This window comes from Cnephaeus nilssonii, assembly GCF_951640355.1.
Source record: "Cnephaeus nilssonii genome assembly, chromosome: 21".
Taxonomy (NCBI): Eukaryota; Metazoa; Chordata; class Mammalia; order Chiroptera; family Vespertilionidae; genus Cnephaeus; species Cnephaeus nilssonii.
The window spans coordinates 15,960,072-15,985,677 of NC_137092.1; the positions used below are offsets into that span (position 1 = coordinate 15,960,072).

General features: G+C 53.6%; 3 protein-coding genes across 3 annotated transcripts; 2 read left to right on the plus strand and 1 right to left on the minus strand.

The window, feature by feature from the left end:
• The first annotated feature begins 27 nt into the window (after positions 1–27).
• On the plus strand, positions 28–3,159 carry LAMTOR2 (late endosomal/lysosomal adaptor, MAPK and MTOR activator 2). Its single transcript, XM_079761367.1, has 4 exons — positions 28–181; positions 483–645; positions 2,731–2,820; positions 3,023–3,159. The coding sequence occupies exons 1-4, from the start codon at positions 114–116 to the stop codon at positions 3,077–3,079; spliced, it is 378 nt and encodes a 125-aa protein (XP_079617493.1). The 5' UTR covers positions 28–113; the 3' UTR covers positions 3,080–3,159.
• Positions 3,160–3,230: 71 nt separating this feature from the next.
• On the plus strand, positions 3,231–15,138 carry RAB25 (RAB25, member RAS oncogene family). Its single transcript, XM_079762186.1, has 5 exons — positions 3,231–5,010; positions 8,657–8,852; positions 10,053–10,246; positions 14,311–14,391; positions 14,794–15,138. Exons 1-5 carry the CDS (start codon positions 4,968–4,970, stop codon positions 14,919–14,921), a joined length of 642 nt encoding a protein of 213 aa, XP_079618312.1. The 5' UTR covers positions 3,231–4,967; the 3' UTR covers positions 14,922–15,138.
• A 4,215-nt stretch (positions 15,139–19,353) lies between these two features.
• MEX3A (mex-3 RNA binding family member A) lies at positions 19,354–25,353 on the minus strand (the record flags this gene model as incomplete). The annotated part of the gene is made up of 2 exons (XM_079761882.1): positions 19,354–21,332; positions 24,900–25,353. 2 exons carry the CDS (start codon positions 25,351–25,353, stop codon positions 20,233–20,235), a joined length of 1,554 nt encoding a protein of 517 aa, XP_079618008.1. The 3' UTR covers positions 19,354–20,232.
• Positions 25,354–25,606: the final 253 nt, after the last annotated feature.

Below are 25,606 nucleotides of genomic sequence, written 5' to 3' on the forward strand. Positions count from 1 at the left end.
CTACAATTCCCAGAGCGCTTTGGAGCAGGGCAGTACCGGAAGCGGCTGGCAGAGCCCCGCAGGAGGCAATTCGAGGGTCTAGGTGCAAAAGTCCAGGCTTAGGAATCGCAGGCATGCTGCGTCCCAAAGCTTTGACCCAGGTGCTAAGCCAAGCAAACACTGGAGGTGTCCAGAGCACCTTGTGAGTGTGGACCGAGGACCTAGTGGCGAGCACCGGAGTGGGGCAGCGCGCGGCTCTCTGAGGGAGGGATGGAGAGGGGGAGGATCTCGGGGAAGGGAAAGGGCAGCAGCTAGGGCAACTGGCATGGAGGGCCCCTCAGGAAAATGGAAATGGACATGCTGGGTGCTCGGGTCACGTTCCAGGACACACTCGGCCCGGACCCTTGCTTTCTAGAAGCGTCAGTGGCGGGGGCTGTGAAGGGAACCCAAGCCTTTTACTCCCCATACTGAGCACGTCCCTAACCCGCCCTGTCCCTCGCCAGGCTGCTGAATAACGAGGGATCTCTGCTGGCCTACTCTGGTTACGGGGATACTGACGCACGGGTCACCGCAGCCATCGCCAGTAACATCTGGGCCGCTTACGACCGCAACGGGAATCAAGCATTTAATGAAGACAATCTCAAATTCATCCTCATGGACTGCATGGTATGGAGAGAGGAGCCACTTCCTCTGTCCCCAAAGGGGATCCCCAGGGGGTGACCTGTACCCCATCCTGGATGGTTGGGATCTATGGAAAATTGCTAAGATTTAGCGCCAGCACCATTTCTAATAGGCAGGATCTTATGCATCAAGTGGTGAGGAAGGAGCCCTGGATCCAGCATCTACCTGGAGTTGTGGTCTCAGCCAGCCACTGACCATCTGTGGGACTTTGCATAAGTTATTTAACCTCTTTGAGCCTCCCTTCCTTACCTAAACTCTAAGGTGGAAACAATAATCCCACCACCACTCCCCTGGCCCCCCACCAACTCACAGGGTTGTTGTGAAGATCAAATAAGAGTGGAGATAGAAACTGTAGTGAGGTGCACACAAAGTGTTGGCATCCCAGATTCATTGAGAGTCTCCAAACCCTTGTCTAATCCCTTCGTTTTACAGAGAAAGGTGATGAAGTCCAGAAAAGGGAAGTGGCCGTTCACAAGTTCACAAGGGAAGTTGTGAACTTCTTGGAAACAGAAACTATGCCTTACTTTTGTTCAGTCAACAAATATTTAGGTCCCTGCATTGTTCTCAGGACTGGGGGAGAAGTAGCAAACAGGACAGACAAAAACTGAAGCCCCAATGCAGCTTATAGTTTTACGTCTTAAAATAAGTAAAATGGGTATGTTTTGTAAAATAAGTTTGTCAATATGTTTTGTAAAATGTGTAAGTTTAAAAAGTATGCAGTACATTCGGTATTGAAAATGCTATGGGGAAAAATGAAGCAAGGAAGTGGGATAGAGGGGGACATGGGCCAGGGACCATCTCCCTGAAAAGGTGACATTTTATCATAGATTTGAAGGCAGTTGGCAAGCCATGTGGCTGTCTGGGGGGAAACATTTCTAATAGAACAGCAGGTGCAAAAACCGTGAGGCAAAATGGGGCCAGGTGGAGGATCACAAGGCTGATGTGGGTGGAGTGGCATGAGACTGGGAGAGGTTGTTAGGAGATGAGGCCGGAGAAGCAGGGGATGCAGCACCCGACTCCCAGCACACAGTGGTTACCGAGTGAGAGTTAGCTGAACCAAACTGAACAGGCCCCAAGAGAAAAGGATTTCCACTGTAACTCAGCTGCCTACCTCTTTCTCACCCCATGCCCAACCACGGATGCATTTCAGTTCAACTAATGACTCCTACTGGGTACCTGTCCTAGAGCTAGTGCTATAAGGCAATCGCTTTTAAACTTTTGACCACAACCCAGCCATAAGAAACACATTTTAAGTCAGAGCCTGGTACACACATATAACCCCCAAAACAAAAGTCTCATGAAACAGTACTTCCCTTACTACATGCAATGCACTTAATTTCTCTTCTTTCCTTTTTCTTTCTTTTTTTAAAAAATATATTTTTATTTAATTCAGAGAGGAAGGAAGGGGGAGAGAGAGAGATAGAAATATCAATTATGAGAGAGAATCATTGACTGGATGCCTCCTGCATGCCCCCCACTGGGGGTCGAGCCTGAAACGGAGGCATATGCCCTGACCAGGAATGGAACCGTGACCTCCTGGTTCAGAGGTCAACCCTCCACCACTGAATCATGCTGGCATGGAGAGAGGAGCCACTTCCTCCGTCCTTTTTCTTTTAATATTGATCAACCTTCTTAATTGATCTAACTCTGGGGTCAAACCTACAGTTTGAAAAACATTACCATGGGGAAAGAGGAAAAATATGTTGGATTACTGCTTTCAAGCCCCTTACAGTGTCTTGGGGGTGAACCCATAATAATGACATCACCCATTTGGCTAGCCCTTTGCAGATCCAAAACTCCTTCCTGCGTACTAACACCTTCACCCACTGGTTACAGAAAGAGAATCTGAGTTTCTGAGAGATTGAGTTTCCCATGGTAACTTGGTCAGTAGGTAGCTGTGCTAAGGCTGGCATCTGAGTGTAGGACCATGTCCAGGGCTGTGGCCATAGCTCCCCAGCTGTGCCCAGGGCATGGAAGGAGGATAGAGTCTCTCTCAAGAGGACTCCTTGAGGAAAGAGGGAGCTGAGGGTGCCAAGCAGAATATCACATCCAATGATGTCACCCCACCAGGAGGGCCGTGTAGCCATCACCCGCGTGGCCAACCTTCTGCTGTGTATGTATGCCAAGGAGACTGTTGGCTTCGGAATGCTCAAGGCGAAGGTGTGTATGTGCTCATCCCTCTACCACCCCAGGCCTGGCCTTTGTTCTTTATCACCACTCCCATCCCCACCACCTTCCTCATGTCACCCAGTCCTTGTGGGGGGCTAGGGTCTGGGTTCTCAGCATTGGGAGTCTACCTGGATTTGGGATCCCTGTCATGGCAGGCCCTGTGTGGCACTGATTTCTCCTCCCCCTCTCACAGGCCCAGGCCTTGGTGCAGTACCTGGAGGAGCCCCTCACCCAAGTAGCAGCATCGTAATGGGCATTGATGGAAGTAGGAGCCAGACAAGAGAGATGACTATTTGGAGGGGCAAGGCCCCGGGGGGACCCCTTCCTGGACTGTGGGGGGGAGGGTGGGACTTTGTCTTTTTCCAAGAATAAATTTCACTCCTGTCATGTGTATTTTTTTAAAAAATATTTTATTGATTTTTTTACAGAGAGGAAGAGAGAGGGATAGAGAGTTAGAAACATCAATGAGAGAGAATCATCGATCAGCTGCCTCCTGCACACCTCCTACTGGGGATGTGCCCGCAACCAAGGTACATGCCCTTGACCGAAATCGAACCTGGGACCTTTCAGGCCGCAGGCCAACGCTCTATCCACTGAGCCAAACCGGTTTTGGCTGTATTTTTTTTAAAATATGTTTTTATTGACTTCAGAGAGGAAGGGAGAGGGAGAGAGCGATAGAAACATCGATGAGAAAGAAACATTGATTGGCTGCCTCCTGCATGCCCCCTGCTGGGAATTGAGCCTCAACCTGGGCATGTGCCTTGACCAGGCAACAAACCAGCAACCTCCTGGTGCGTGGGTCTTGGCTGGATGGAGTCAGGAGATGGAAGGAGCAGGGATGGCTTATGGGATTCTTCACGTCCCGTAAGACCAGATGTCCACCTGCTCATCCACCAGGACCTCCAGCAGCCAACGGTTGTGCCTCCGGTCCCTTGGCCTCTCCAGTGGAGGGACCTCTCTTGACCACTCCGAGCAGCATTCTACCTACCTGACTGGCAACACCTTGGAAGTGAGCTCCCAGGAGCAGGGGCCAGTGGGGGTCATGTTGGACAAAAATAATATGGGGCCTGAGAGCTCAGTGTCCTTCAGTCCCGACGTTGGTAGGGTGCCTTTCCTACTCTTTAGTTTGGGAGGGGCCACCTCTTGGTTCTTCTTCTCTCAGACATTCACATGCTTACCCAGACCTCCAGACCCTGAAGCCCTTTGCAGACAGGGTGGCTTTGTTTTGAGGCCAAAGGTCCTGGGCAGTGATCTGAAGAAACTCATCTCCAGATCCTGCCCCTATACTCAGACCCCTCACCCTGTCTGGCTGTTTCTGCCCCAGGTCTCCCCCTACCCAGTGTTCTTAGAGCCGGTCTGGGCAGGGAGCGACCAGCCCGTTTCCCAGTGCTCTAGGAAGGGACCCATCCTAAGAAAGTCGGTAGGTGGCAAGTTCCAGCTCCACCCAGAGTAAGAAATGCTGCCCCTCCCAGGCCCTGGGCTCTCAGGGAGGGGCAGAATTTGCTGCACCCAAGAGGCAACTCCCAGAGCTCTGCAGGGTCGTTGCCATCCTGTTAACCTTTCCTCTGGTGCCCCCAGTTACACCCCACACACACACACACCACCAGAGGCTCTAAAGGAAAAGAAGGAGGCCAAGTAGGTTTCTGCTCCCCGAGGGACTGGTTCTCACTGGCAGCTGGACCTATCTTGGCCACAGGTCCCAGGAGCCGAACAACATGCACTCAGTCCTCAGCTGGCTCTCTGAAGGCCCGGTCCCAACTTCCCCTACTGTCACCCTCTGGAGCCTGCTCACCTAATTGCGGGAGCCCGGGCTGAGAGCAGACACCCAACCTGTCTAACCTGTCTGACGTCATCGTCTCCACCCACCGGGGCCCCAGGTCTCCAGCCGGCCTGCTCTTCCTGTTCCGTGCTCAGCTTCCTCACAGCACCTCCACCTGCCAGAGGTGAGCCTGCCCGGGCCTTGCCTCACCGTAAGTCGGCCCCCAATCCCTCTGCTTGCAGAAGTTTCTTTACCTCCAATGAGAGAAGGGGTAGATCCAGGTCTCTTAAGAGCTGAGGGTTGAGGGCATTGAGGCAACGCACAGACCCGTCGTCACCTCTGCCCCTGAAGACACCTGCACCCTCCATGCGGAGCCAAGATGGGGAACGGAACCGAGGAAGATTATAACTTTGTCTTTAAGGGTAAGTTGGGGTTCATAAAGAAAGAGGGAGCCTGGGAGAGACCCAGAAAGAGACCAACAGAGGCAGTCCCTCCTGGTGGTTTGTTGCTGTTATATTTTTAATCTCTTACCAGGACCCCCTAGGGCTCATGGTTCCTTTGGATAAGAAAGACAGCTGCAAGGACGGGGAAGGGTCTGGTTCCTGTAGCAAAAGTCTTAGGGCTGCCAGAATGCTCTGGGTTGTAAATAATGAATGGGGTTGCTCGCTCTCTCATGGTGCCTAGTTAGGCTCCTCTGCCCCATTCCTAATGGAAGGCCAAGTCCCTAGGAATAGTCATCCACTGCAGCATGAGCGGTGGAGGTCAGACTGCTGAGAGGACTTCCCTCCTGGAGGGAGGGAGAAACAGGCAGACTGAAGAGAGAAAAGTCATCGTTCTGGGCAGATGTACAGAAAAGGAGAGAGGACAGATTTCTCCCGTCTCAGGGCTGGGTGAAGATACAGGGGCGATGTAGTGAGCTGGGAGCAGGGTCTAAGAGGACTCCTAGGGCCGGAGCCTTCTGTCTGTCACCTGACAGGCAGACCCCCTGGGCCCAGATACCAGGCACTGGATTCAGCGTGGCTGTGCCTGGAAGTGTGCACGTATCCTTCCTGTTCTTTATTCTAAACTCCTGTGTTTGGCCCCCTTATTGTCCCCCAGCCCCCACATCCCCTTCACCTCCACACCTCCTTCAGAGCAGGGTGGACTGGCAGAGCTCTGATTCCCTGTCCAGCCACCCCACCCCACTGCCTCTCCCAGCCGCAGCCCCACCCTCACTTGGGACACACGCGAACGTGTACTCCCAACTTCTTTCCCCGGAAGGGGAGACTGAGTAAGAGCTAGGGGGTCTTGGTGAGAGATTTAAAAACAACAGGAAGGGCTGCCTCTGTTGGTCTCTTTTTGGGTCTCTCCCAGGCTTCCTTTTTCCCAGGAGTTGGGGAACCGGTACTCTCTCAGCATCTTTCCCAGGAAGAGGAGACCGGGTAAGAGCTAGCAAGAGTTTGGGGCACGAATACTACTGGTAACTACCTGCCATTTACTTAGCCCTTACTGTGTGCCAGCCACTAGCTTATTAATCACCATAACACCCCCCCCCCCCCAAAGTTCTTTGATTTTGAAAGCATAATGGTCAGTGTAGCATAATGGTCAGGCGCCAGAGAGTTCAAATCTCAGCCCTGCCACTCACTCCTTACTGCAGGTTGGGTCTCCAAAAGCAGTCACTAAGAAGTTTGCCCTGAAAGATGTTCATTATGGATCAACACCATTGAAAGGAAGGGGGAGGGAAGAGGATTGGGCAGAGAGAGAGTTAAACTGCAAGGCAGAGTCACCAAGCCCTGGCCTAAGGCGGGGAGCGCTGATACCCTCGCCTTGTTTGGGCACTGGGTGCAGACCGCCCAGGAGAGGCAGGTCAGGGGAGGCCGCTCTCTGCACAGAGGCAGATGCTGAAGGAGCAGACAGCTGGAGGCTGTCCGCTGAGGGCACTCCCTGCCGCTGGGGTAAGTCCTTTCTGGAAGGCACATCTGGGCAGCACACCTGTGTTTGCCACGCTAGCTGTGTTGTCTTGTTCAAGTGGTTTAACCCCCCAAGTGCCTCCTTTATCTGTAAAAATGCGACGATCGTAATAATGGTACTTGCTTCACGGCACTGTTGTGAGGGTTAAAGGAGTTAATCTATGTAAAAGCTCTAGGACAGTGCCTGGCACGTAGTAGGCACTCCATAAACTTTAATGGATGAGAACCAAAGTAGCTTACAAAAAGGTCACAAAGTGCCCTAGCTGGTTTGGCTCAGTGGATAGAGTGGCGGCCTGTGGACTGAAGGGTCCTGGGTTCCATTCCGGTCAAGGGCACGTACCTCGATCGCAAGCTCGATCCCCAGTCCTGGTCGGGGCATGCGCAGGAGGCAACCAATTAATATGTCTCTCTCACATTGATGTTTCTCTCTCTGTCTCTCCCCCTCCCTTCCACTAAGAATCAATGGAAAAGTATCCTTGGGTGAGGACTAACAAACAAAAGGTCACAAAGTCAGCACAAACCTCAATCTGTCCGACTCCAAAGCCCTTGCCCTCAGCACCTTTGGAGCCTAAACCCGTGGTCGGCAAACCGCGGCTCGCGAGCCACATGCGGCTCTTTGGCCCCTTGAGTGTGGCCCTTCCACAAAATACCACGGCCTGGGCGAGTCTATTTTGAAGAAGTGGCGTTAGAAGAAGTTTAAGTTTAAAAAATTGGGCTCTCAAAAGAAATTTCAGTCGTTGTACGGTTGATATTTGGCTCTGTTGACTAATGAGTTTGCCGACCACTGGCCTAAGGATAGGGCTAGGCACCCTCTCACTGGGAGGGATGAGTGTAGACTGGGTCCCCAATAGGGGAGAGGCAGGAACACACAGACACACACACATCCTCTTACCATGCCTTTCTAGAACCATCCGGGGCTTCCTCTGATCCTGTATGCTTAGCGCAGTGCCTGTGCGATTTGTGAGCCTTCCTCCCATCAGCCCTGCTGGGTGAGGCTGGGCCCTGGACCCTGCCCTCCGGCTCAAAGGCCCTTCAGGACCCTCTGGTGGCTCCTTGTCCCTAAGAGTCTGAAAGTAAAAATGCTGGCCCACCAACAACCGTCATGAGAGTAACAGTTTTACACACGCACTATATCTTGGGTAATATCTCATTTATTTCTTACAGTAACCCATAAGATAGGTACTATTGTTATTCCTATTTTTTAAAATATATTTTATTGATTTTTTACAGAGAGGAAGGGAGAGGGAGAGCAAGTCAGAAACATCGATGAGAGAGAAACATCGATCAGCTGCCTCCTGCACACCTCCCACTGGGGATGTGACCGCAACCAAGGTACATGCCCTTGACCGGAGTCGAACCTGGGACCCTTGAGTCCGCAGGTTAGGGCTGTTATTACTATTTTTAGTGTGAAAAAGAAGGTCAGAGAAGTTAATAACTTGCTGAAGGACACACACAGGGGGTCTAACACCTAGCCCCAGGCAAGACTGACCCTCCTTGGGGACAACTGGGTCCTAACTTTTTACACACACACACACACACACACACACACACACACACACACACACACACCTCTCTCCAGACCTCCCCCCTGGCCCAGACGTGCCGTCGGCCGAACTTTCTCCTCACCTACACTTCTCGTCCCACCTATGCTTCCCACACAAACACTCCCCCACCCCTCCCACTTGTCCTCCCAGCTCAGTGCTCACACTCCCTACCCAGAGATGTGCACCCTCCCCCAGACCCTCTACCATCCCTGTCCACGTTCACACCCCTGCTACCCTCCCCCCAGCCCTGAACACCAACACCCACAGCCGCACCACCATCGGGGTTGAGTTCTCCACCCGCAGACGTCACCCATCACCAGAGCCGCAGGCTGGCTCTGCAGGCTTGTCTCATCAGTCCAGGCCTGGAACCATTAGAGCCCCTTAGCCGAGTCCAGTTTTTGGCCCTTCTGCCCCGATACCCAGCGTGGGAAGTTGTAGGCCCCCGTCTCTGCCAGGAGCCCCTGCTCCCTCCTCGTTTTCTGAGATCAGCTCCCCTGTGCCGATGAGCAGACCCTCCAGGCTCAGTAGGCCTGGGTGCTCTGCCCAGCTCACCCCTTATCTCTCCACTCCTTCAGTGGTGCTGATCGGTGAGTCAGGAGTGGGGAAGACCAACCTGCTGTCCCGATTCACTCGCAATGAATTCAGCCACGATAGCCGCACCACCATCGGGGTTGAGTTCTCCACCCGCACGGTCATGCTGGGCACTGCTGCTGTCAAGGCTCAGATCTGGGACACGGCTGGCCTGGAGCGGTACAGAGCCATCACCTCAGCGTGAGCCTGGGCTGGGGGGCTGCCGGGGTGTGAGGGTGCGGGGAAGTCAGGGAACCCCTCTGGAGGAGAGCTGGGTGGGGAGGAGGCAAGGACGCTCAGCAGTGTACTTCCCAGTGGGATCACAGGACGCGTGGAGACGCAAATGCTAGGAGCCGTACACAGTCGGAGACAGGAGATCGTGATACTGGCTACTAGGACTAAAAACAGGAGTCCTTGTCCCCACTTTCTAAGTAAGCCTTTGCTGTGTGCCCAGGAAGGCACAGGCACTTTACTTGGGCATTTTATTCAATCCCCCAGGTACCATAGGAGTAAGGTTCTCTCCTTAGCCCCTGTTCAAAGACCAGCTTGAGGCTCAAGGAAGTGAAATCGAAGCAGAGCTGAGATGGGGGCAGGCTCCAGGGGGTGAGGGCTCCCTCACTTCTGCACAGTGCTCTGCCCTTGGCAGCCTTTAACACCCAACCACCAAGGGGAAGGGCTGGACCCCTCAACTGCATTTTACAGACTCAGGATGCCACACGCAGAGTATTCCCAGTCAGTGTCGGCTGGATATGAGAAAGGTGGTCTATGGAGGTGTGTGTGTGTGGGGCAGTACCTGCCAGGGCCAGGAAGCTGGAGTCAGGGGCTTCGGTTACACACATCACTCTTGGACTGGTCACCTGACCTCTTGTAAGCCTCAGTTATGCATCACCAGGCTGCAGAAGCTCCAGGAGGGCATCTCAGTGCCTGCAAGGATGCATCCGATGCTCAACTCCGGGTCTGCTGCATGGGGTGGGCATTTAGCTGGTCCTAGAAAGATGGCCGTGAGAGAGAAGAGGGTGCTGAGGGTCCAGGAGCCGTGTGAGGGAGATCTTGGGGGTGGGGCATCCAGGAGACACACTTGAACAGGGCCCGGGTACGCGCTGGTGGATAGCAGGGGCTAAAATCAGAACCAAGGACCTGGGGAAGCAGAGGGGCCACGAGGGAAGGAGGGAGCCCGTGGTTGTAGAGCAGGGTGGGAGTCTTCAGAGCCTCCACAGCCGTGATTCCTGAAGGCTCCCCATGTCAGGCAGCAGGGCCTTGGGCTGCCCTGTTGGGTTTGTGTCCCTAGACTCCAGTTTTCCTATTTCCCCACCTCCAGGACTCAACTCTAGCTTTTTGGCTTGAGGCTAGGCCCAACCACCTTGACCTTGCCTCTCTGTCCACCCCGTCTGCCCCACCCAGGTACTACCGTGGTGCGGTGGGGGCCCTGCTGGTGTTTGACCTAACCAAGCACCACACCTACGCCGTGGTGGAGCGCTGGCTGAAGGAGCTCTACGACCATGCCGAGGCCACTATCGTCGTCATGCTTGTGGGCAACAAGAGTGACCTCACCCAGGCCCGGGAGGTGCCAAGTGACGAGGCCCGCATGTTCGCCGGTAAGAGCCTGCCAAGACCTGGGCTAACCTCTCCCCCGCCCACACTGGTCCCCCCCAGGGCCTCCTACCTTCATCCCCTCTTCTTCAGGACCAGCCCTTCCCCTCGGTGACCTTGTTTCTCTCTTTTTTTAAAAAAAAAATATATTTTATTGATTTTCTACAGAGAGGAAGAGAGAGGGTCAGAGAGCTAGAAACATCGATGAGAGAGAAACATCGATCAGCTGCCTCCTGCACGCCCCGCCCCGGGGATGTGCCCGCAACCAAGGTACACACCCCTGACCAGAATCGAACCTGGGACCCTTGAGTCCGCAGGCCGTCCCAGGCCGATGCTCTATCCACTGAGCCAAACCGGTTTCGGCAACCTTGTTTCTCTTGATGTCCCACCACTTGCCCTGAGATTGTCTTTAAGGGTAGTTATTTATAGTTTGATTTTATTTATTTATTTATTTATTAAGTGTATTTTTATTGATTTCAGAGAGGAAGGGAGAGAAAGAGAGAGATAGAAACATCAATGATAAGAGAGAATCATTGACCGGCTGCCTCCTGCACACCCCACACTGGGGATCAAGCCTGCAAACCAGGGCATGTGCCCTGACCGGTAATGAAACCGTGACCTCCTGGTTCATAGGCTGACGCTCAACCACTGAGCCGCTGGCCGGACTCTAGTTGATTTTAAGACAGCCCCACCTTGCAGTGCTCAGAGATCCTAAGTGTGGCAGGTGGGCTCCCCTTGACTGTCTCCCGTCACACTCTCCCCAGGTGTTCTCTGGGGTTCCCAGGCAGTAAGACACAGTGGTTAAGTGTGTAGGCTCAGGAGTCCCAACAGCCCAGCCTGCCATCTCTGGGCCAGTTCCTACATGGGGGACACGGAGCAAGCTCTTTCACGTTCCCTCTGTGCTTCTGGGCCTCAGCTTCCTCTTCTGTAAAATGGGGTGGTATTCAAGGAGGAACCAAGATGGCTGTGTGGGTAAAAACAGTACTTGCATCCTTCCACAACCACATCAAAACTACAACTAAAATACAGAACAACCATCATTCGGAACTGCCTGAAAGCTGGCTGAATGGAAGCTCTAAGACTAGAGAATTAAAGAAGAAATCACATTGAGATGGGTAGGAGGGGTGGAGGCGCTAAAAGGGCTTGTCTAACAGCCCAGGATTCCATTGTCGGGAAGAGAAGTCCCCGCAACGTTGGGCTGTAAAAACCAGCGGGGATTGTGGCTGAGCGATAGGGAGGCAGCCGGAGACCCAGGCAGTTCGTAGCTAGAAAGGGGGACTGAGGCATGTAAGACATTGTGAGCTAGGGATGAGGTAATGCACGTTGAGGGCTTCAAAGGGTCATTGCAGGATAAGAAGAGCAGGTGCCTAGTAAATAGTAGTTTGTTCTGCCCTAGAGATAGATCAAAAGAGGTTATCTTTTTTATATTTATTTTTAAAAATATATATTTTATTGATTTTTTTATAGAGAGGAAGGGAGAGGGATAGAGAGTTAGAAACATCAATGAGAGAGAAACATCCGTCAGCTGCCTCCTGCACACACCCCACTGGGGATGTGCCCGCAACCAAGGTACATGCCCTTGCCAGAATCGAACCCAGGACCATTCAGACTGCAGGCCAACACTCTATCCACTGAGCCAAACCGGTTAGGGCAAAAGAGGTTATCTTTGATAATCTCTTATTATGGGCAAGGCCCCTAATTCAAGTACCACAGAGGCATGTCTTGGGGTGACTCGTTCTGAATCCCCACAAGATCATGAAACCTAGATTATGGTCATTGAGATGGAGACTCTGCCACCACAGAGCCATGTCAATTTGGACATTACCTCTCTGGTTTTAGTTGTTTCTTTTACAATCCAAAGGATAAAACCAGATGACCTCTAAGGAACTTACCTTAGGATCTATGATTTCTCCTGGAATACTGAGATGGTTTATTTTCTTGAAATGTGTCCTTGAGCTGTCATTCATGGGTGACATGTTAATCCCTTACTGGAAACGGAATACATCACACTGCTATTACAGTGGAACCTCGTTTCTTGAACGTCTCCCATCTTGAACAATTCGCTTCTCAACCTGACAACCCTTTCATGCTGATACCTGTATGATCAGTCACACATTTCTCAGGTGACAAACAGAGAGAATGCATGAATACGAGTCCGTTTACCATTGTTAAAATCTCAGAATATTGTGCTGTGAATATTTTTGTGGTTTTTTTTTTTTGCTGCTTATAATTATTGTTAAATTTTCATTTTTTTACTGTACATTTCCTTTCCTTTTTGCTAAATGTTCATTTACATTTCATGTCCTTTTTGTTTTTAAAGTGTTTATTTATAGATTAAACAGGACAATAGACATGTCCTGTATGTAAAAAAGGTTAAATCAGGGAATCATTTGGGAGTCTGGAACGGATTAATTCAATTTACATTATTTTTAATGGGAAAGAATGACTCGGTTTTCTAACAGCCTTCCAGAATGAATTAAGTCCGAGAAACGAGGTTCTACTGTATGTTCTTTAAGGGTGGGGTTATTAAAGTTAGCCAGAATGTTAGGCCCAATCTAAGCACAGACACAGAAATTACATGCTGAGATTGGTAAACAAAAAATTCCTGCAAAGGAAACACATTTTTGTTTCTATTAATCTCCCCATCTTCCCCTCTTGCTCCATGACCTTATTTTATCACTTACTTCCTTTGCTAGAGTCTTCAAATTCTCCTTCAGATAGGATTGTGTCCTAACCCACAAATGTGAGCATTTTGTATTCTTGTAATATTTTCTCCTGTCATCTTGGAATAGAAGTCTGAACCTCCTGCCTTCACTCCTCAGTCCAATGCAACTTTAATTTGTACCACTCAGCCCTAGCTGGTTTTGCTCTGTGGATAGAGTGTCGGCCTGCAGACTGAAGGGTCTCTGGTTCGATTCCAGTCAAGGGCACATGCCCAGGTTGCGGGTGCAATCCCCAGTAGGGAGCATGCAGGAGGCAGCCGATCAGTGATTCTCTCTCATCATTGATGTTTCTTTTGATTGATTTATTTTTTTGTAATATATTTTTATTGATTTCAGAGAGGAAGGGAGAGGGAGAGAGAGATCAAAACATCGGTGATAAAAGGGAATCATTAATTGGCTGCCTCCCACACACCCTCCCCCCTCCCCCCTCCCCCCTCCCCCCCCCTCCCCGCCCCCCCCCCCCCCCCCCCGCACTGGGGACCAAGCCCTCAACCCAGGCATGAGCCCTTGGCCAGAATTGAACCTGGAACTCCTCAGTCCACAGGCCGATGCTCTATCCACTGAGCCAAACCAGCCAGGGCTCATCATTGATATTTCTATCTCTCTCTCCCTTTCCTTTCCTCTCTGAAATAAATAAAAATCTATTTTTTAAAAATCCTATATAATAAAAGGCAAATATGCAAATTGTCCCCTTGACTGGGAGTTTGGCCAGGGGGCAGGGCCAGCCAGCCAGCTGCCCTCAGCCCCTCCCCCTGGCTGGCCCAGCCCGATTGGCCCCAACCAGGGCCGGCCAGCAGGGCCCCACCTGTGCACAAATTTGTGCATCAGACCTCTAGTAAATAAAAGAATTACTGTTTGGCCTTTAAAAAAATTTTTTTTTGTACCACTCTACTGAAATGTTTCTTATAAAAATTGTGAATGACTACTTATCTGCCAAAAAAACAAAAGGAGGGGGGATGGTATTCAAACCTACTTCACAGGTTGTTTTAAGAATTAAATGAGCTGGCCAGTTGGTGTGGCTCAGTGGTTGAGTGTCAATCTATGAACCAGGAGGTTATGGTTAGATTCCAGGTCAGGGCACATGCCCAGGTTGCAGACTCGATCCCTAGTAGGGGGTATGCAGGAGGCAGCCAATCAATGATTCTCTCTCATCATTGATGTTTCTGCCCCACTCTCCCTCTCCCTTCCTCTCTCAGAAATCAATAAAAACATATATATATTTAAAAAAAAAGAATTAAATGAGCTACACACACATGCCAAGGGTTTAGCACATAGTAATCATTAAATAGATATTGTTACTATTGCCTTTGACCCCACAATTAATGGTGTGTTTCCTTTCCTGTCAGAAAACAACGGGCTGCTATTCCTGGAGACCTCAGCCCTGGATTCCACCAATGTGGAGCTGGCCTTTGAAACCGTCCTGAAAGGTTAGAGCCCCTGCCTCCATGTGGCACCCCATTCCAAACCCGAGGCTTCCATGGGCAGTGGTAGGAATGCAGACACCCAGCCCTCTCCACCCCAGCTGGTTCCTCAGCACCTCTGTGGGTCCCCAGCCTCCTCAGAGCCTCCCACCACCCCCCTCAGACATTCCCTAGTGCTGCCCCCCACCCCCACGTGAGCCTGGAGCTTAGGGAAGGCACCAGAAGGCCACACTTCTCAGGGAGCGGAGTCTTGGTCCTTCCCCACGCAGGTAAGTAGAAGGGACAGGAACTCCAGTTCCTTTCAGCAAAACCTCCTGTAAGGGCGACCGCCCCTCAGAAAGGGGCGTGTGGTGCGAACACAGGGAGAGGGTGGGCTTCTGAACTGACCGCTCCCCTCTCCCCTCTCAGAGATTTTCGCAAAAGTGTCCAAGCAGAGGCAGAACAGCACCCGGACCAATGCCATCACCCTGGGCAGTGCCCAGGCCGGGCAGGAGCCTGGCCCTGGTGAGAAGAGGGCCTGTTGCATCAGCCTCTGACCTTGGCTGGCACCAGCCCTGCCCTCACTAGCTTCCTAGTGAGGGTGCTCCCCAACCCCACGCTCCAGGATTTTTCCCGGCCCTGTGGCTCCAGACGTCAGTGGCCTGTTCCCTGTTCACAGCCCCGCCGAGCTCTAAGGTCTTCATGCCCCCCACCCCCGTATTATCTGCTAACCTCACAGACTAGAGCTCTCAAATAAAGCCGTTTTATATCCACGCCTGGCCATCCTGCTGCCTCCCGTCTGTGCTCCCCTGCAACTCGCTCCTCCTCTGAGTCCCTGTTCCCCTTCCCTTCCCCTCGCTCCATCCTCCCCGCTGCCCCCCAGGGCCAGCTGCCTCTGAAGTCCTGTGGTCTGGGGACAGTGCCAAGGGGGTGAGAGGTGTCCGCCCTTCCCTCTGCTAACCCCCAGAGTAGGAGGGGGAGGGGGCACAGCGTGGTGGAGAGGGGGTATCTGAAAGCAAGACAAAGGAGACCATCGGCGGGTACCATCTGGTGCCCAGGGCCCTGGTGCCAAGAACTGAGGTCACTCCAATGCCAGGGGTGAACGGAGGAGGCAGGGAGATGTTCGAGAGGAGGGGGAGTCGGGGCCAGACTGTTCCTGTGTGCTGGGGAAAGGGCTTTAAGGCAGGGAGGTGGAAGGTCCATCTCCATCCGGTTTTCTACCTGACCCCAAAGAAGAAGGGTTGGGGTGTAGGCACAGATTGCATCTGGCGGGGCGCGTCTGTCTCAGCTCTCCGCCCTTTCTCCATCAGCCCAGGAAGGCGGTCTCTAGTCTTCCCCGTTCTGCAGGGCAGAGTGGATGGAGGTCTGACGGCACCCCCAAGGAAAAGAAGGGGTAACATGGGTGGAAAAGGGGATTGAGCATTTGGAGACTGGAGTTGGGAGCTGTGGAGAGCAGACAGGAACCACCCACCTCTCAGAGGTGAGCAGGGAGGGGCGCCCAGAATTACGCCAGCGAGAACTCCCAGCTACCACCTCCACAGCGGCCCCTCGCACACCCACCCCCCGCCCCCAGGTGGTTCAGATCCACACGCAGAGAAAAGAAGCCAGAGCCTTAAGTAATAATACTTTTAATAAAATTAACTTCTTAATAGCACATTTAATACATTAACCCTCCCCCTTCTTGGTTTCTCTGCATTTTGTGCAACATCACTTTGACTCAATTATTCGTGGGTCCGTTTTGTTTCCCGCCTTTTATTTTTGCTTTTGAACTATTTTTTTCCTTGGTGGATTTGTATGCGTCCTCACTAGATGCCTCAAATTAAGTCTGACCACAATCCTACTCTACTTTCTACCGTGGAGAGACCATCCCCCCTGCCCAGGGCTGTCTCCACCTACCCACCCTACCCTACCCGCACCCTTGAGTGGAGAAGGGGAAACCTTCCCCACCCCAGACACTACCTTCCCAAACTATGGGGGTTTCTAGGACAAAAAGAGCAGGGGGTAATCTGTCCCTAGGTGGGGGCGCGAAGAATAAATTGGGAGAGGGAGATGTGTTTGGGGTCTAGGGCGGGGGGGGGGGGGGGGGGGGGGGGCGGGGCATGACAGAGTCATTGATGTAATGGAGCAGGCTCTTCTTGCCAAGAGCCAGGGACCTGACCTGACTGCAAGCAGGGGTTGGTAGAAGGCAAGTGCTTAAAAAATCGATTTCTCACATGCAACAGCCAAGCTCCCCAATTTTCAGCGGGGAGGGCAACGTGCCCTGACAATGGCCAGAGCACAATGGATGATCCCTACCTGAACTCTTACAGATGGAAGCGGATGGAGCAGAGGGTTGGGGCCAGGGTCACCCAATGTCTCTGCTTCCCACCCCCTGCCTCTGTCCGCTTGGGAGCCCCTTTTCCCAGTGGGTGGAAAGTCCTTGGAATGGAACTTCCAGGAGACAATAAAGCATGTTGCAAACCTGTAAAGCACGGTGCAGCTTTAAAGGAGAACGGGTGAGACTTACTCCTCGGCTGCAAAAGCCAAGTGGAAGATTGGGTGGGAGCAGGGATGGGGCAGGGACCCCGCCTCCCGAAGCGGAGGTGGGAAGTGTGCATATGCATGTGTGTGGAATGACCTACCAGGCTCTTGAATCAATCTGTACCACTGGAGGTTACACTTCAAGGACTTGCTCAGTTAGGCCTAGGGACCTAACTCAGAGCCCCAAGAATGGACATCATCACTTTGGAGTAAGGGCTACCCAACAGAGACAGAGGAATGACCCGGATGGTAGGCCCCCAGTGCTGGCATGCAGAGCAAGGGTGCAGGCTCACCCGCCTCTGCTGCCCCCACCTGGCTGAAATGATCAACGTCCATCCTTTTAAAGACCCTGGGAACGGAGCCCCTCCTCAGTTTGTCCTACAAGTTAAAAACCCAAGGATTCTCAGAATCAACCCCAGCCGACTAGAAGCTCCCAACCTTAACTAGCAATTTGCTTCCACCCTGATAACTGAAGATGGGGGACTCAGCCACTTCCCTCCTCTATTTTCCTTTTGTTAACGACTTTTATACATTCTACTGGACCCAGGGGCCCGCAATGCTACTAAACTTTTAAGCTATCTGAATAGTCTACTTAAGTAACTAGTAATTCTCTTTTTCTCTAGGATTATATGAAATAAATTTGAATTATTATTAATAATTATTATTTTGTAGTATTTTTCTTTTAAACCCCTCAGTTTCTTTCTCTCTCATTTTTGGTTAAAAACAAAAACTATTTCTCTTAAATCTCACACTTCTCTGAGGGTCCCGTGGGCCTGCTAGGCCTATATTCTGGACTTCCCCTCCTCACTTGCCCCGGAGACAGGGGCAGGGGCAGGGGAGCCCCCAGGATCCTCAATCCTCCAGCTTCTTCCTTTCTTGTTAATTCCTTTCTTTGTTTGGCTCTGCCAGCTCCCCCGAGGGGGAGGGGGAGAGAAGGGAGCCCGTGGAATGAAATCCAATCCACTTGCAGGGCCCAGAGGGACCAGGTTCCCTCAGCCACCATCCATCCCAGGATGCTCCTCCTCCCCCAAAGCAAGCGACATTCCTCCCCAAAAGAAAAGTGGGGGAAAAAGGAACGTAAACCTGAACATATATTAAAAACACTTTTTTTTTTTAAGATTTAACTCTGAATACAAATGTATTTTTTTCTTCTCTCCCTACATATATTCTAAACCTTCTAAAGTTTTTTTTATTTTTTAAGGATCACTTTATCATAAAATAAAATATCCTTTTCATATAATAAATTACCTAATAAAAAGTCTTTTTTTTTCATATTAGCCCAGGTTCTTTGCTACATTTATACGGTAATAAACGCCTTTATTAAAATAGAATATTAAATTATAAAGAACTGCTTTTTTTTTTTTTTTTTGCTATTTTTGTTTTCTCTGTTGGTCGCCTATCTCGCTCCCTCTCACGCTCTCTTTCTCACCTCTATTTTGTCTCTCACTATGTGTGTTCTGCGTTTGTTTCTAGGTTTGGCTCAATTAAGTAAGGGTGGGATGGAATTTTCCGAGCCCCCTAATGTAACAGTCTTCTGCCTTTGTGGGTAAGGAGTGGAGAGGGGGAGGGGAATCCACAGACAGACATCCCTTCTCTGCCCCAGCCCCCCACCTCCCCTGGGCAACCCATTTGGTTTGGTTTCTATTGTACAGACATCTCAGGATGGCTCACATTGGCTGGAAGGAGGGAAGTTGTCACAGGCCAGTGTTCCTGGCTGTGACCTCCTTCCTCTCCCCTCCCTGGCTGGTGGTGGAGGGGAAGGCTGTGGAGAGTTAATTCACAACAGGAGGAAGGAGGGGAGGAAATCCCCTCTGTACCCCCATTCCTGCACCCTCTCTCCGTCCAGGAATGGGACTCCAGAGCTTACGTGCTCAGAGATCACTTACAATAGTCCCACCTCACTATATACAAGAATTTCCTGGGACCCCCAGGGACTCCAATCCCCCATCCTCTCCTGGCCCGCCAGCGGAACTAGGAGGGTGGGGGGCTGGTGGCAGCCCCAAGTGAGCAGTAGGGAAGCAGCGAAGGGGGTGTAAGGCCTGTAACATGATTCAAAACAGCCGCACCCCAATCCTGCTTAGCCCGGGAACTGACCCCTCTCTGAAGACCTGACCTCTCTTCTCAACCACAGTGGGTAGGACACACACTTGATGATTTGCTCACTAATAAGGGTTGGTGTGAGGTCGAGAGGGGCGCAGGGAGTGGGGTATTGCTCCTTGAAACAACAGACCCACTCCCTGGCTCTCCTCCTACCACTGCCATGAAATCCCGTCCAGGAACTGCCCCCCTAAATGTAATGCCCAAAGAGGGTTAAAGGTCGAGGGTTGGCCCTTTATGTACCCCAGGATTAGTCCCCTCCTCAAATTTTCACTGAGAATGGGGATACATTCCATCACGAATTTGAGGTGCGTCTTTGGAGGAGTGGGGAAAGAGGGCCTCCAGATGCCAAAAGAGAAATTAGGGGGAACCACCAAAATGTCCTTCCCCCAACTTCTCCCCAAGGGGATGGTATCCCCAAAGCTGCGCTAGAAGGGGCAGAAGGGAGGGGGGGAGAAGGGAAGAAACAGAAAGACAGGGTGGGAGTAAAGAGAGGAGCGGGGAAGGAGGACAGGAGAAGGGAGAGCCCAAAGGGGGGGATAACGGGAGGAGGGAGGAGGGAAAAGCTGAAGGGGCGGGGGCGCCTCATCCAGATTCCTCTAGCCCAGCTTTGTGGACACAGACAGGGCTGAGCCCTTCACTGATCGGCAAGCTTCCCCACCCCCTGCAATCTGTGCAGGCTTCCGAAAGGGCCCCGACCCCCTCCCATCTTGGAAACCCAGGAACAGATTCCCAAACAGGATATGGCAGTGGAGGGTCCAAAGGGTCATGCCAGGAGGTCAGAGGTCAGGGCCAGAGGACCTGGGGATGGGAGAGAGCACCTCTGTATACAGATGGTAATTCTCCCTCTCCCTTCCCGCCCCTCCATCCCCCTCCATCGGGGAAGGGGTAGTATGACACACGCAGGGGAGGTGGACCCGGGGGGTCAGGATGCCTTAGCTGCCGCCGCTGGCAAAACAAAAGTTTCTCTTAGCTGCTTTCAGATTGAAGGGTGTGTTGAGGTATCAGAGTTGTAACTCTAGTAAAATTTCCAACCTGGCCCCCTCCCAACCTTTCAAGGACAGGGTGACCAGAGGGTCTCAAAGCGGACCACCCTCCAGCCACCGTCACCTCCCCTCCCCGCTCCCCAGCCAGTATCTCTAATCACCTTGCCCCTCAAACTGCTGGTTTCCAAAAAGGCTCTGGTGGAAACCAGCTCCCGGGGCAGGCCCCTGGGCAGTGGCCCCAGGAGGCGGGGGCAGGGGAGGGGGCTTAGGAGAAGATTCTGATGGCTTGCGTGGCTGTGATGTGGCAGACGGGACACTCGGGGTCCGTCCGCTCACAGATGCGGACTGCACACTCCATGCAGAACAGGTTGTGTCCACAGGGCACGAGGGCGGCGGTCACCTCACTCTCAAAGCACACCATGCAATCCCGCCCGCCCCCGGGACTCCGCAGGCCGCCCCCCCCAAGTTTGGAGAAGCCCTGAAGTGGCTCTCCAGGCGGGCGTCGTGGGAGTCCCGCCAGCTCCGAGGTGGCGGGGGAGCGGTGCACTCCTGGGGGACCAGCACGCGTCTTGGCGGAAGAGGACGAGGAGGAGGAGGCCGAGGAGAAGAGCACGGAGGAGGGCGTGGCGTTCTCCTGGCCGGCCCACAGCGGGGGGCTGGTCTCTGCCACCCCATAGTACACATCCTGCTTGCCCACACCGTAGCCAGGGAACAGGTACCCGCTGTAGCCAAAGTCCCCGCCCTGCTCACCCAGGCGTGGGGTCTCGAAGCCCGAGTCCACGGCGCACTCGCCGATGCAGCCCAGGCTGTTCTGCCGGAAGGTGGAGAGGGGCTTGCAGGCGGGCGGGTGCACCCGCCAGGCCTCGGAGTAGCGGCTGTCCAGGGCGGCGTCGGGGCTCCCGGCCAGGAAGTCATTCTCATTGTTGTACTCGAGGATCTTGCCGGTGCGCACCGCGATGTGCGTCTCGATCTCCTCCCGCGCGCGCTCCACGTTGCCCGGGGCACCCGTGATCTCGAACACCGGGTCGCGGTCTCGGCTTGGCGTGATAATGTACGTGTTGGTCTGCTGCTGGATGCGCTTGATGGTTGCCCCCTTGGGGCCCACCACCAGCCCCACCACGCGGTAGGGCACCCGCACGCGAATGGTCACCTGGCCAGGCAGCGCAGGCGCGACGCCAAAGGCAGCCCCCGACTTGTTGCGTGATGCTCGGATCATGGAGAAGTGCTCCGCCGCCGAGATGATTTCCCTGCGGGCCGTGGCCACGTCCTCCCGCCGCCCAGTCACCATGAACACCGGCTCCTCGCCCCGCACCGGGGTCTTGATGTAGGTGTTGGTCTTGGCCCTCAGAGCCTTGATCTTGCAGCCTGGGACAGACGGAAGGGGAGAGAGAAAGAAACTCACTGTACAAGGTCTGTGCTGGCACCAATGAGCTCCTGATCCTCATTCAGATACCCGCCCCCTGGAACCTCTCAATCTATCCTTTGAACCCCGCTCCCCGCCCCCCAACCACCCTGATTTGAACAATCCACTCATTTCAGATCTACACAAGGTCTCTATCAACCACGTTTTTCAAAATGTAACAACTTTCCCTTGAATTCCATTCAGGACCTCCAAATTCATGTACTCCTTGAAACCCGGAAATAACCCTCCCAGAAAGCTGCTCACCTCAAATCTCCGTACTAATTCCCCCCCAACCATGAGCTGTTCTCTCAACTTCTCTACTGATTCCTGGCAACTCACCAACTTCCAAATCACTTCATCTATCACACTGCCTTTCTACCCCCCGCCCCCCAATCTGTCACTGACTCTGATCTTTCCACAGAACTCCAAATGCACTCAGTAACCCCACAATCTACTCATCACTGGACCTCCATTCATTAAAAGTGTCCTCCAACCTACCCAGGGACCACTGACCCCCATCTGTTCTATGATCCCCCCCCCCATCTTCCCCCCATCCTAGCATCCACCCATTAGTGTCTCTCAGTGTCTCCAATTCACAGCAGGTTTGCAGCAACTAGTGGAGTATGGGAGACTGGGAAGGACCTGAGAATCAGTTTCAAGAGCGACAAGAGGAATATGAAGATAAAGATAATGTCGTGAAAGGGACAGGACTGAACCCCATAGTCACTCCTGCCACCCTGTCCCCTGGGAGCAGGAGAGCTGAGACGGGCTGGGGGCTGACTAGAGTGAGGGAGAGGTATTCTGGACCCTTATTTCCACTTAGAAGTAGGAGTGGGTTAAAGCTGGGAGGTTGGGGAGAGAGGCAGGAAAAGAAAGAAGAAATCGGAGACAAAGAGACAAAGAGGGAGAAGGGGAAAGAGAAGAGTGAGCGAGGGTGGGCCGGCAACACCGTCTCTAAAGGGTGCGGACCTCAATGGCTGACTGGCCAAGCCTCTCGCTCCTCTCCCTCTCTCTGCACCCAGCTTCACAGAGACTCACATCCTTTCTTGAAGCACACATGCCACATGTGTGAGTTTGCACACGCAAGGACCTGAGCGCCGTGCGGTACTATGTGCCTTTCTCTAAATACTTTCACACACCTCTCACACTCACCGCGATTCCCCGCCTCAGCCTTTCCTCCATCCCACTCCTCCATCCCTATCACCCCCAGCACACAAACAGCACCTTCCTATGCACGCCCACAACGTTCACCCCATTCACGTAGCGATACGTGCACACCCCTCTTCAGGTATATACTCACTATAGACTCACCATCTCTTTTCTCCCCCACCACACTACCTCTCCCCCAAAACCAACACTAGTAGTTCCAGTTTTCTGACTCTGCCCCAACTCTCCGTCCACAGGCCTGAGGAGAGCTTATTATTGTTGTTGTTGTTATCAGCCTCCTTCCTCCACTCCATGCGGTCTCTTCAACCACAGCAGATTGGTGTACGGGAGGGTAGAATGGGTTGGGGCAGCTCTCCTTGCCTTCCAGAGACCTTAGAAAGGAGAAGTTGCCCCTCCCTTTCGTCCTCAGACTTCTTGGACACTGAGAAGTCCTACCTGTTGTCAAGCTCGCATCCTTGCTGCTTTAATGCCAGCAGACGACTGTTCGTAAGGCACGGAGTGCGGGGGAACAGTGGCATTCCCTCTCGCACAGTGTCTACTCACAGGGTGTCTGACAGACACCTGGGTTTTGGCTCTAACTTTTGGGTCCATAAAGTTAAGTGAGCTAAATACCTTTGGGGGTTGGGGCGCGGTGAGGAGGACAGGCCGGGGCAGAGTACTTTAAGTACAAAAGCTAGCGGCCCGGCCCGGAGGTGCAGAACTGGTGGGGGAACTGACCCTAGGCTTTGCAAGCCTAAAGAAGCACCTCTTGAGGGGAAGACCCCCCCGGGCTTCACCTTCCTGGAGGTTAAACACAGGGGCACTGACACTGTCGCGGGAGAAGGGAGGTTAGACATACTTAAGGAATGAGGGGGAAGAGAGAAATCCCCCCTACTTTCATGAGAGACAGCTCCATCTGATGCGGAGGCAGGAGAGGAAAAATGACTCCATGAAATTCTGGGGGCCTCCCAAGACCACCCTCCCACAAGAAAGATATTAGTGTCCCCACCCAATTCCAGGGCTGTGGGTCCCTAGTTTCTGATAAAGAGGAAATCCAACTTTTCAAACCAGAAACCTCAAGAGATGGAGTGGGGCGGGTGGGAATGAGGGCTGTGCAGGCCCGTGGCATCGTCCCCTCCTCCATTCTGGATCTCCCAGCAAAATCCCACCAATCCCCAGCACTACAGGGGGATGCGGTGGGGTGAGGAGCAGGGCCCCCTGGCTTCGCCTCCCCTCTTCCCCTGCCAGCAGCCGGCCTCCTCCCTCCCTCCCCAGCCGGAATGCAGCTCCGCTATTGTTCCCTACTGTGGGGCAGCTCCTCCCCTGCTCCTTCCCCACCCCCACCCCACCAGCCCAGCCTTGCAATTTCCAAGTCCCCCCCCCCCCCAACTCCCCTTTGGGAAACTAGGAGAGGGAAGGGTCCCCAAGATTCCGTCTGCTCAATCTGGACAGTCATCAACACTCCGACCCCCACCCGTCCAGGGATGCTGGAGTGGAGGAGGGTGTGGTATCAGACTGACTACACTGTATTAATTCTACATCCCTCCCCCCACGCACCCAGACACACGCCCTGCACCGAATCTCCAGGTGAAGCTTTCGCACCCCTCCCCCCAAGTATGTCCCCTCCCACCCTGTCCTACTCCGGCACTATCGGAGACCCCCATCCAGGCCTCTGGCCCCTGGCCTAGGCTAGCCCAGAACAAAAGCCTGAGAGGGAGGAGGAGAGGGCCACACCAGGATGTGGCACTTCCTTGGAGGCGCCCCTTCCAAAACCCCGCAGACTGTTCAACTTCGGCGTGTGGGTGACCACAGGCTTCCCTCCTCCCAGGAGCCCCCCTTCCCATCTCTCCCCCAAGGCTGGGACCCTCCCATGAGCCACACCCCCTTCCATTCCTACACTTAGCCCAACAAAGAGACAGATCCTCAGACTGGCTCCCCAGGCCAGGTCTCCCCCAAAGTGTGTAACTCCAGGCAGCTGGGGGTCTCAGGGGGACCCCCTCCCCAATCCACTAGCAGATACCAGGGCAGGGGCTTCTCAGTAACTCTTTGCACGTTCGGCCAGTTTTTCTGGCTTTGAGTGGACACCCCCTCAGGATAGACAGCCTCTCCAGATTGGAAAACCAATCCCCTCCCTTTTCCCTCTCTCTTAAGAGAGGATATTTCTTTGTCTGAGGGCCGGGCCCTGGGGGAGGAAGGATCTGGAGAACAGTCCGACTGGGGGTACCAGGGAACTTTGTGGCACTAGGAAATCGGGGTTTGAGGAGGGTCCCCCTTTGTGGAGAAGGGACAGAGCCATAGGTGGACGGGAGAGGAAATGAACTTTCCGCGCTAGGGATGGGGTGCCCCCCCCCCCATCCAGCTCCGCGATCTGGGCGCCCTCTTACCTTGCCTACCCACGATCTCGGCCACGTGCTCGGAGGTGGGCACGGGTACACACTCGGTGGTGTTGCTGCTGCCCTTCAGGCGCAGCTCGGCCTCTTTGTAGAGAGCGCAGAGCTTGGCGTCGCTGGCCCCTTTGGGGGCGGTGGGGGGCTGAGGCGTCTGCGCTGCGGGGGCCGCCGTCGGGGCGGCCGGGGGCGCCGCGGGCGGCGGCGGCGGGGCCGGCTGCGGGGGAGCGGCCGGCTGTGCAGGGGCGCCGCCCCCCCCACCTCCCCCGTCCTCGCCCGCCGTGGGGGCGGGGGGCTCCCCCAAACCCAGGAGGCAGAGTTGATCGAGAGCCAGCTGAAGGGCGCGCTCGTCTTCCAGCAGCCCTCGGTCCTTAGCGCTTCCCCCGAAACATCCTAGTTCTCCAAAGCCCCCATTTCTTTCCATTATTCCAGATACCACTAGACTAGGCATGGCGAAACAAAAGCTGGGGGAGAGAGAGAGAGGGAGAGAGAGGTGGTGGAAGGGAAAAGAGGAGAGAGGAGGGGAGGGGAGAGGAGAGGAGGGGGTGTGTGGGGAGGGGGGAACAAAGAACTGGGGAGGGGGAAAGACGGCGAGATAGAAAGATAGACCCTCCCCCTAAGCCCCCCTCCCCAAACACCCTGTAACCCGACTCCCCTCGCCCCAGCCCCCGGGGTGGGGGTGGGGGGAAAGAGAAACAAAACCA